This window comes from Nerophis lumbriciformis, linkage group LG18 (assembly GCF_033978685.3).
Source record: "Nerophis lumbriciformis linkage group LG18, RoL_Nlum_v2.1, whole genome shotgun sequence".
In the NCBI taxonomy this organism is placed as follows: Eukaryota; Metazoa; Chordata; class Actinopteri; order Syngnathiformes; family Syngnathidae; genus Nerophis; species Nerophis lumbriciformis.
In genome coordinates, this window is record NC_084565.2 from 38,424,355 (window position 1) to 38,437,031 (window position 12,677).

General features: G+C 39.6%; 1 protein-coding gene across 2 annotated transcripts in view; it reads left to right on the forward strand.

Moving 5' to 3' along the window:
* Nucleotides 1-2,152: 2,152 nt before the first annotated feature.
* The window catches only part of LOC133617950 (tetratricopeptide repeat protein 39C-like), a 47,537-nt gene continuing 37,012 nt past the window's right edge, over nt 2,153-12,677 (forward strand). For both annotated transcript variants that reach the window (XM_061978364.2, XM_061978365.2), the window contains exons 1-2: nt 2,153-2,559; nt 8,460-8,508. In XM_061978364.2, coding sequence (XP_061834348.1) covers nt 2,426-2,559; nt 8,460-8,508 — 183 coding nt within the window. In that variant the 5' untranslated portion in view covers nt 2,153-2,425. The remainder of the gene's footprint in view (nt 2,560-8,459; nt 8,509-12,677) is intronic.

The window sequence follows — 12,677 nt, forward strand, 5'->3', positions numbered from 1 at the left end:
CATGCCAAGACCAAGACTCGCCATGCCAAGACCAAGACTCGCCATGCCAAGACCAAGACTCGCCATGCCAAGACCAAGACTCGCCATGCCAAGACCAAGACTCGCCATGCCAAGACCAAGACTCGCCATGCCAAGACCAAGACTCGCCATGCCAAGACCAAGACTCTCCATGCCAAGACCAAGACCCACACCAAAACCAAGACCCACGCCGAGCTTCGCCGCTGGACGCGTCACGCCGAGCTTCGCCGCTGGACGCGTCACGCCGAGCTTCGCCGCTGGACGCGTCACGCCGAGCTTCGCCGCCTGACTTGCCACGCCGAGCTGCCACGCCTGCCAAGTTCACGACGCGCCTGCCTCCTCGTCGGCCACAGATATGGCCGCTACCTGGTCGCCCGCCACGCCAAGTGCGCCCACCTCCCAGTCGGCCACGAATGTGGCCAATCCCTGGGCGCCCGCCTCGCCTGCTGCAGCGGCGTTCCACTCGCCGCCGCCACCTAACTCTACCCCGGTGGATAAGGGGACACGTGGTCTGGCGACCCACCGCCATGTCCCCCTCCCGCCCTCCCATGACTCTTGTTAATTTTTATGGACATCTGGTATCTGTCCTTAAGGGAGGGGCTCTGTCATGTTTGTGTAATCATGTTTTGTTTTAAGTCATGTTTTGTTTAGTTTCTGTCTTTTCACTCCCTTGTCTTGTCACCATAGTTACCCATTAGTTTCACCTGTCATGTCACGCACCTGTTGTTAATCATGTCTGTGTTATTTAAGCTTTTGATTTTCTGTTGTTCGTTCTGGAGTCATAGCCTTTCTCACCCTGCTATCCCCGCATTTATGCCCCCTGTCACACTCTGTCCTCCGCTGCGCACTTCATGTCCATGCCAAGTAAGTTTTGTTTCGATTCATGCCACAGTTAGTGTTTTGTTTATTTGTTCATAGTTTTTTGCCCCCGTGCAAGTCTTTTGTTTTCATTAGTCAAGTTTTGTACCTCCGCCCCTGTGCGCGCTTTTTGTTTGATCCTTTCTTTATAGTTATATTATTAAATATGTATTTACCTTCAAGCCATGTCCGATCCAAATCCTTTTGCATCTTGGGAAAACAAAAACTCCACAGTCCAAGTCCTGACAAACACAGACAAAGTGCAAACTAGATAAAAAACAATAATAATAACACAGACAAAGTGCAAACTAGATAAAAGACAATAATAATAATAACACAGACAAAGTGCAACCTAGATAAAAAACAAAACAATAATAATAATAACATGGACAAAGTGCAAACTATATAAAAAACAATAATAATAATAACAACACAGACAAAGTGCAAACTAGATAAAAAAAACAATAATAATAACACAGCCAAAGTGCAAACTAGATAAAAACCAATAATAATAATAGACAAAGTGCAAGCTAGATAAATAACAATAATAACAAAGAAAGTGCAAACTAGATAAAAAACAATAATAATAATAACACAGACAAAGTGCAAACTAGATAAAAAACAACAATAATAACACAGCCAAAGTGCAAACTAGATAAAAACCAATAATAATAATAACATAGACAAAGTGTAAGCTAGATAAATAACAATAATAACAAAAAGTGCAAACTAGATAAAAAACAACAATAATAATAATAATAACACAGACAAAGTGCAAACTAGATAACAAACAATAATAATAACACGGACAAAGTGCAAACTAGATAAAAAAAAAACCCAATAATAACACAGACAAAATGCAAACTAGATAAAAAATAATAATAATAATAACACAGACAAAGTGCAAACTAGATAAAAAGCAATTAGTAAAAATGAGTAAAAACTAAACATGGGAACACGATTGTTTGTTTTTTGAACGTGACAAGTGCCTTTAATGTACCCTAAGATTTTTTGTTCAAATAAAGCCTATTACATTTATTTGTGGCGCCCTTCATTTAGAAAAGTACCGAAATACTTCATGATATCGGGACAATACTGGCAGAAATGTAGATCGGCGCCTATGATGCCAGGTATCGGCCAGCACCTCCTTGCGTGCGTCATGACGCAACGCGTCACGTGCCACTGGCTGAGCAGCCTGGCGGGGGGGGCTGCGTGTTATGATGACGTAATGCCCCGGATGCTGCGTGTGATGTGATGACGTAATGCACCGGATGCTGCAGGACGAGGAGGGAAAGTGATGGAGGCGAGGAAGGTGGAGGAGTGATTTTGGAGTCCAAGTGAGGAGTTTGTCACTTTTGTATACGATCTTCGGCCCTTTTGAGCGCGCACTGCCCAGGTGTGGAGAGCGCGGAGCTGCGCCACTGGAGGACTTTCTCTCCGGAGTTCCAAGAAGGTGCCATCGGAACCAATGCGGCGTTGTTGCGGGGCGGCAGGATCCCAATCATCATCATCATCATCATCATCATCATCATCACCGCCCTGACGAGCAATGGCGGGCCCGGAGCAGCAGGTGGAGGAGGAGAAGGCCGAGCACATCGATGACGCCGAGCTGGCTCTGCAAGGCATCAACATGCTGCTCAACAACGGCTTCAAGGAGAGCGACCAGCTCTTTCGGAGATACAGGTATGGCCTGCGCATGCGCGCGCACCATCAAAGCACTCTGCATCGTTATTAGTGTGTACAAAATGTCATCTGTGCGAGGGTCGATTGGCTTGATGACGTCACATCCGGAGAGAATGGGATGAACCTCCCGTTTGCAACTTTAAAGACATTTTTAGTAGTTGTAACAAGTTTATATAAAAGCATTAAAGGTGCCTCACAGTTACATGTTTCAAAGCAAATAGAGCAAGAACACCATCATGTTGGCCTTTTTTCCCCACATATTGTCTATATTTGGTAACACTTTAGTATGGGGAACATATTCACCATTAATTATTAACATGCAAATTAGTAACATATTGACTCTTAATTAGTCATTATTAAAAACCTCTAAAGGCTTAGTTGGCCACAGCACCTTTTAGCTCTTATTTCCAAAATTGTGTACACTACTGAATTGGGGTCTTAAATAAAAAAGCATGTAAGCAAACCTTAAGAGGTTTAAGTACTTATTCTGCATGGCCTTATTATACAACTAACCCATACTTGCCAACCCTCCCGGATTTTCCGGGAGACTCCCGAAATTCAGCGGCTCTCCCGAAAACCTCCCGGGACAAATTTTCTCCCGAAATTCAGGCGGAGCTGGAGGCCACGCCCCCTCCAGCTCCATGCGGACCTGAGTGACGTGTTGACAGCCTCTTCACACGTCCGCTTTCCCACAATATAAACAGCTAATGATCGAGGGCGAGTTCTTGGTTTCTTATGTGGGTTTATTGTTAGGCAGTTTCATTAACGTCCTCCCAGCGCGGTAACAACACACAACAACAGCAGTCAAGTTTTCGTCTACTGTAAAGCAGTTCGTCTGCCGTAAACAGCAATGTTGTGACACTTTTAAACAGAACAATACTGCCATCTACTGTACATGCATATGTGACCCACCCATAATGTGTCACATTTTTGTGTTGATTTATTTATTTTATTTTGTGGTTTGAATTCGTTTTTGGAGCTGTCATTATACATTTATCAGTATTCACATTGGTCAGTAGGGGGCAGTAGGGCGTTTCTTCCCAATTGAATGTTATCGCCTGCAGACCGGAAGTGTCTTGTCATTCTGATGAGCGCGACCAGTCTGTGAACAATTGAAACTTCCTGTGTGCTTTTCCCTCCTGTATAACAGGTTAGTTTTGGTGAATCAACTCACTGAATAATATCCATGTGATCTTTATAAGTTTAAGTACACATTCTGATGGTGGAGCCTAACTCTAAAGTGTTTGTGAGTTGTAGTTTGTATTTGTGAATGAATCCAGTGCACAGCTGCAGTAATCAATACAAAAAGGCGACGTGAGTACGCAATGTTTATGTAGGAACTTCTGATCCTAATTCAGACTCCCGTTTTCTTATTGATTTTATAATGTATATTTGTAAAATGTGTGTGTTCTGAAATAGTGACAGAGAATAGAACAAGGATGGACAATTCAACCCTTAACTCAACAATGAGTAGAGGAGTGTTATGTGTGTGTATATGTGTAAATAAATGAACACTGAAATTCAAGTATTTCTTTTATTTATATATATATATATATATATATATATATATATATATATATATATATATATATATATATATATATATATATATATATGTATATATATATATATATATATATATATATATATATATATATATATATATATATATATATATATGTATACACATATATATATACAGGTAAAAGCCAGTAAATTAGAATATTTTGAAAAACTTGATTTATTTCAGTAATTGCATTCAAAAGGTGTAACTTGTACATTATATTTATTCATTGCACACAGACTGATGCATTCAAATGTTTATTTCATTTAATTTTGATGATTTGAAGTGGCAACAAATGAAAATCCAAAATTCCGTGTGTCACAAAATTAGAATATTACTTAAGGCTAATACAAAAAAGGGATTTTTAGAAATGTTGGCCAACTGAAAAGTATGAAAATGAAAAATATGAGCATGTACAATACTCAATACTTGGTTGGAGCTCCTTTTGCCTCAATTACTGCGTTAATGCGGCGTGGCATGGAGTCGATGAGTTTCTGGCACTGCTCAGGTGTTATGAGAGCCCAGGTTGCTCTGATAGTGGCCTTCAACTCTTCTGCGTTTTTGGGTCTGGCATTCTGCATCTTCCTTTTCACAATACCCCACAGATTTTCTATGGGGCTAAGGTCAGGGGAGTTGGCGGGCCAATTTAGAACAGAAATACCATGGTCCGTAAACCAGGCAAGGGTAGATTTTGCGCTGTGTGCAGGCGCCAAGTCCTGTTGGAACTTGAAATCTCCATCTCCATAGAGCAGGTCAGCAGCAGGAAGCATGAAGTGCTCTAAAACTTGCTGGTAGACGGCTGCGTTGACCCTGGATCTCAGGAAACAGAGTGGACCGACACCAGCAGATGACATGGCACCCCAAACCATCACTGATGGTGGAAACTTTACACTAGACTTCAGGCAACGTGGATCCTGTGCCTCTCCTGTCTTCCTCCAGACTCTGGGACCTCGATTTCCAAAGGAAATGCAAAATTTGCATGGTTGGGTGATGGTTTGGGGTGCCATGTCATCTGCTCGTGTCGGTCCACTCTATTTCCTGAGATCCAGGGTCAACGCAGCCGTCTACCAGCAAGTTTTAGAGCACTTCATGCTTCCTGCTGCTGACCTGCTCTATGGAGATGGAGATTTCAAGTTCCAACAGGACTTGGCGCCTGCACACAGCGCAAAATCTACCCGTGCCTGGTTTACGGACCATGGTATTTCTGTTCTAAATTGGCCCGCCAACTCCCCTGACCTTAGCCCCATAGAAAATCTGTGGGGTATTGTGAAAAGGAAGATGCAGAATGCCAGACCCAAAAACGCAGAAGAGTTGAAGGCCACTATCAGAGCAACCTGGGCTCTCATAACACCTGAGCAGTGCCAGAAACTCATCGACTCCATGCCACGCCGCATTAACGCAGTAATTGAGGCAAAAGGAGCTCCAACCAAGTATTGAGTATTGTACATGCTCATATTTTTCATTTTCATACTTTTCAGTTGGCCAACATTTCTAAAAATCCCTTTTTTGTATTAGCCTTAAGTAATATTCTAATTTTGTGACACACGGAATTTTGGATTTTCATTTGTTGCCACTTCAAATCATCAAAATTAAATGAAATAAACATTTGAATGCATCAGTCTGTGTGCAATGAATAAATATAATGTACAAGTTACACCTTTTGAATGCAATTACTGAAATAAATCAAGTTTTTCAAAATATTCTAATTTACTGGCTTTTACCTGTATGTATGTATGTATGTATGTATGTATGTATGTGTATATATATATATATATATATATATATATATATATATATATATATATATATATATATATATATATATATATATATATATATATATATATGTATATATATATATAGCTAGAATTCACTGAAAGTCAAGTATTTCTTATATATATATATATATATATATCTTAACCACGCCCCCACCTCCCGAAATCGGAGGTCTCAAGGTTGGCAAGTATGAACTAACCGTAACCAAATAACTCTAAATTAAGTCTTTGTTACTTAAAATATGTTCCCCATACTAAAGTGTTACCCTATATTTTGTCATCAAGTGGTTGGTGCATGCACATACACTAAGACAGTCCAACAAACATAATGTTGTTGTGTTGTTAAGGCAAGGCAACTTTATTTATATAGCACCTTTACAACAATTTTTAAATTGGACCAAAGTGCTTTACAGGTTAAAAAGCATAGAGCAAATAACAAAACAAGGAACATAATCCATGCATAAGCTAAACAAGATAGTGCAGAAGAAATACGATGAAAGGGTTCGGATGAAAAGTAAAATTGCAAGATAAAAAATAATAAAAGTGGGACAAATTTGGAAAAAAAACTAAAGGGGGGGGCGGGGGAACTAGAAATGGTGGCCTAGTGGGCGGGCTCAGCTCAGGTTAAAGGCCAGCGAGAAGAGATTAAGAAGGGTTTTTAAGACAGTTAGGACATTCAATGACAGCCAGCTTGTCAAGTTTTTATTTTTTATTTTTTTATTGAACAACAAACATACATTTATAACGCACACAAAAGTCAAGACACTTTCAACATAACCAACAATATACACATCAGTTTGAGCAAATCACGACATCAGCAAAACGTGTCAAGCAAAGCAAATACAGGTCGAGTATTAAATATTCATAAATAATAATAATAATAAAACATATGAAAAAAAATCACTGTAAATGTTTTTAACAAATATATACATTTAAGGGCTTTTGTACTCTTAATCATCCTCCAAGATTTGATTATTAATTTTAAACAATTAAGCCAATTAGAAAATGTAGGCCTCACTTTCATAAATCGACATTTATGTAGAAAAAATGTTGCCTGGAGCATAATAATGTTGACAAACATTTCTATGTTACAGTCGTTTATAAAAATACCAAATTTGATCTCTTCTATAGTTATTCATCATTATTATTATTGTGTCAGCCTACACAACGCAAACTAATATGCATGCCCGGAAAATGCGCACGTCATAGTCCCCTCCAGTGTTGCTTTGTGTGCAAGTTCTTAAATGTAACTTATCTGAACAATATCCAGTGTTGTGCTATCTCAATTACCTGGAATCCAGTGTGCTGTGGGGCCCTATTGTAGTGAATCACACCTGAGCCATCATCAATTAATCAAATCTTTAATGGACATGTAAAAGTACTCAATGTGATAAAGAACATTTTACAACAATCAATCTAGGGATCTAGAGATCTGGTCACTCTTTTGCCTTCACCTTCACTGTCCATTCCTTTTTGGTGACTTTATATACTCTGGACCTAGACGTCGAGTCCGCGACATACATGGCGGACAATAACTGATACAGGAGGGAGTTGACGGCACAGACACAAGGGGGCAATGTTGCTGTGTGTATTATATATATATAATACCAAATAGTACTATCAATTAAACAGGGGGAAATTGAGTGTGACTAGATCCAAGGTATGTGTGTGAGGCTATGTGTGTGATTAGCTGTAGTGTTTTACCAAATGTTGAAACGAGGAGAAGGAGCAAGGCAGGAAGGCAGTCCGTGGGGCAGGCAGATGATCCAGGGCGAGAGAGAGAGGCGTCAGAGTCCGTGTCCATGCGAGGGGTCGAGGATCGAGGGTGGCAGTCCAAAGTCTGAAAGGGAAGTCGAGGCGCACAGCTCGATCACGCAGATTGCTGGGGAGGACGACGAGGAAGAACAATGAAACACGGAGGGGAAAACGCAGCGAGAGAGAGCATAAAGCTGGGTTACCGGCTTACGGTACACGACAGAAGATTAAGTTCCGGCGAGGATCCTTGGGTTCACTGGTCTAAATACAGCTCGCCTTCATCAGTCCCAGGTGTGCTGATTGCTGGTCGCCCACAGCCTTGCCGGCATGTGGGTGTAATGCGGCCAGTGCGAGCAGGGGCGTGTCTCGGCACGCTGCCAACGGAGGTGCTGGCAGACCCAGCTGCCGGAGAAAAGCGGGTTCGAGCCCTCGCCGTGACAATTACACCTTCATACCTTTGGATTTTTTCTTGCGTACATAGTTTTTTCTGGATTTGAACGTCTATTTTTAGTAGGAAATTCATGCAACTCTTAATACATGAGGCTCCAGGTTTTTGTTAGGATACAAATGTGCTTTTTTATAACATAAAACCAACCTTACTGATATCGTTTCACGGCCATTACTTTGTCGGTCAATCCACCCTAAGAACTCCTAAATGTCTTTGTCACGCTCGTTCAACGGCAGCTTTACAGATGCCATCTGTTCTATGTACTGCAATGACAAGGATGCGTTTGTTGGAGGTGTGATGAATACAAAGGATGGTCTGTCATGTTGCCCACTTCTCTTCTTTCCCTTCTTTGTGTCAGGACCCAGAGCCCGCTGATGAGCTTCGGGGCCAGTTTTGTCAGCTTCCTGGTGAGTGTGCGTCCACGGAACATTTGATCAGATCCACGTCTGCCCCTCAAGGTACAATTTAGGGCTGCCAGGTCGCTCTTATCGAGCTGTTCCAGGACCACAAAGGGTCTCAATGTTGTACTCCAGCCCAGTCCGAGGTAGAACCTATCGGACGGAATAGGGCTGAAAACTGTATCGCCATATAGGTGTTTTATATCGGTTGATATTGATCATTATTGATATTGTTTATGGCCTGTGGGAAATGAGGAGCAATAGAAACATATATTAAGTGTAAACATTTTTTATATTAAATGTAACCTGTGACATTCCTACCCCAAGTTTTATTGGCAAATATGCCCAAGTTTTATTGTCAAATATGTTAATGGTAATGTAACATGAGACATTCCTACTCCAAGTTTTATTGGCAAATATGCCCAAGTTTTATTGTCAAATATGTTAATGGTAATGTAACCTGTGACATTCTTACCCCAAGTTTTATTGTCAAATATGCCCAAGTTTTATTGTCAAATATGTTGCTGGTAATGTAACCTGTGACATTCCTACCCCAAGTTTTATTGGCAAATATGTTGCTGGTAATGTAACCTGTGACATTCCTACCCTAAGTTTTATTGGCAAATATGCCCAAGTTTTATTGTCAAATATGGTAATGTAACATGTGACATTCCTACCCCAAGTTTTATTGTCAAATATGTTGCTGGTAATGTAACCCGTGACATTCCTACCACAAGTTTTATTGTCAAATATGCCCAAGTTTTATTGTCAAATATGTTGCTGGTAATGTAACCTGTGACATTCCTACCCCAAGTTTTATTGTCAAATATGTTGCTGGTAATGTAACCTGTGACATTCCTACCCCAAGTTTTATTGTCAAATATGTTGCTGGTAATGTAACCTGTGACATTCCTACCCCAAGTTTTATTGTCAAATATGTTGCTGTTAATGTAACCTGTGACATTCTTACCCCAAGTTTTATTGTCAAATATGTTGCTGTTAATGTAACCTGTGACATTCTTACCCCAAGTTTTATTGGCAAATATGTTACTGGTAATGTAACCTGTGACATTCCTACCCCAAGTTTTATTGGCAAATATGTTGCTGGTAATGTAACCTGTGACATTCCTACCCCAAGTTTTATTGTCAAATATGTTGCTGGTAATGTAACCTGTGACATTCCTACCCCAAGTTTTATTGTCAAATATGTTGCTAGTAATGTAACCTGTGTCATTCCTACCCCAAGTTTTATTGTCAAATATGTTACTGGTAATGTAACCTGTGACAGTCCTTCCACAAGTTTTATTGTCAAATATGTTGCTGGTAATGTAACCTGTGATATTCCTACCCCAAGTTTTATTGTCAAATATGTTGCTGGTAATGTAACCTGTGACATTCCTACCCCAAGTTTTATTGTCAAATATGTTGCTGGTAATGTAACCTGTGACATTCCTACCCCAAGTTTTATTGTCAAATATGCCCAAGTTTTATTGTCAAATATGTTGCTGGTAATGTAACCTGTGACATTCCTACCCCAAGTTTTATTGTCAAATATGTTGCTGGTAATGTAACCTGTGACATTCCTACCCCAAGTTTTATTAGCAAATATGTTGCTGGTAATGTAACCTGTGACATTCCTACCCCAAGTTTTATTGGCAAATATGTTGCTGGTAATGTAACCTGTGACATTCCTACCCCAAGTTTTATTGTCAAATATGTTGCTGGTAATGTAACCTGTGACATTCCTACCCCAAGTTTTATTGTCAAATATGTTGCTGGTAATGTAACCTGTGACATTCCTACCCCAAGTTTTATTAGCAAATATGTTGCTGGTAATGTAACCTGTGACATTCCTACCCCAAGTTTTATTGGCAAATATGTTGCTGGTAATGTAACCTGTGACATTCCTACCCCAAGTTTTATTGGCAAATATGTTACCGGTAATGTAACCTGTGACATTTCTACCCCAAGTTTTATTGGCAAATATGTTGCTGGTAATGTAACCTGTGACATTCCTACCCCAAGTTTTATTGTCAAATATTACAGGTAATCTTACCAGCAACATATTTGACCATAAAACTTGGGGTAAGAATGTCGCAGGTTACATTACCAGCACCTATTTGACAATAAAACTTGGGGTAGGAATGCCACAGGTTACATTACCAGCAACATATTTGACAATAAAACTTGGGGTAGAAATATGTCACAGGTTAAATTACCAGCAACATATTTGACAATAAAACTTGCGGTAGGAAGGTCACGGGTTACATTACCAGCAACATATTTGACAATAAAACTTGGGGTAGAAATATGTCACAGGTTAAATTACCAGCAACATATTTGACAATAAAACTTGGTAGGAATGTCACGGGTTACATTACCAGCAACATATTTCACAATAAAACTTGGGGTAGAAATATGTCACAGGTTACATTACCAGCAACATATTTGCCAATAAAACTTGTGGTAGGAATGTCACGGGTTACATTACCAGCAACATATTTGCCAATAAAACCTGTGGTAGGAATGTCACAGGTTACATTACCAGCAACATATTTGACAATAAAACTTGGTAGGAATGTCACGGGTTACATTACCAGCAACATATTTGACAATAAAACTTGGGGTAGAAATATGTCACAGGTTAAATTACCAGCAACATATTTGACAATAAAACTTGGGGTAGGAATGTCACAGGTTACATTACCAGCAACATATTTGACAATAAAATTTGGGGTAAGAATGTCACAGGTTACATTACCAGCAACATATTTCACAATAAAACTTGGGGTAGAAATATGTCACAGGTTACATTACCAGCAACATATTTGCCAATAAAACTTGGGGTAGGAATGTCGCAGGTTACATTACCAGCAACATATTTGCCAATAAAACTTGGGGTAAGAATGTCGCAGGTTACATTACCAGCAACATATTTGACAATAAAACATGGGGTAGGAATGTCACAGGTTACATTACCAGCAACATATTTGACAATAAAACTTGTGGTAGGAATGTCACGAGTTACATTACCAGCAACATATTTGACAATAAAACTTGGAGTAGGAATGTCACGGGTTACATTACCAGCAACATATTTGACAATAAAACTTGGGGTAGAAATATGTCACAGGTTAAATTACCAGCAACATATTTGCCAATAAAACTTTGGGTAGGAATGTCACAGGTTACATTACCAGCAACATATTTGCCAATAAAACTTGGGGTAAGAATGTCACAGGTTACATTACCAGCAACATATTTGACAATAAAACTTGGGGTAGGAATGTCGCAGGTTACATTACCAGCAACATATTTGACAATAAAACTTGTGGTAGGAATGTCACGGGTTACATTACCAGCAACATATTTGCCAATAAAACTTGGGGTAGAAATATGTCACAGGTTAAATTACCAGCAACATATTTGACAATAAAACTTGGGGTAGGAATGTCACAGGTTACATTACCAGCAACATATTTGACAATAAAATTTGGGGTAAGAATGTCACAGGTTACATTACCAGCAACATATTTGCCAATAAAACTTGGGGTAAGAATGTCACAGGTTACATTACCAGCAACATATTTGACAATAAAACTTGGGGTAGGAATGTCGCAGGTTACATTACCAGCAACATATTTGACAATAAAACTTGTGGTAGGAATGTCACGGGTTACATTACCAGCAACATATTTGCCAATAAAACTTGGGGTAGGAATGTCACAGGTTACATTACCAGCAACATATTTGCCAATAAAACTTGGGGTAGGAATGTCACAGGTTACATTACCAGCAACATATTTGACAATAAAACTTGGGGTAGGAATGCCACAGGTTACATTACCAGCAACATATTTGACAATAAAACTTGGGGTAGGAATGTCACGGGTTACAATACCAGCAACATTTGACAATAAAACTTGGGATAGGAATGTCACAGGTTACATTACCAGCAACATATTTGCCAATAAAACTTGTGGTAGGAATGTCACGGGTTACATTACCAGCAACATATTTGCCAATAAAACCTGTGGTAGGAATGTCACAGGTTACATTACCAGCAACATATTTGACAATAAAACTTGGTAGGAATGTCACGGGTTACATTACCAGCAACATATTTGACAATAAAACTTGGGGTAGAAATATGTCACAGGTTAAATTACCAGCAACAT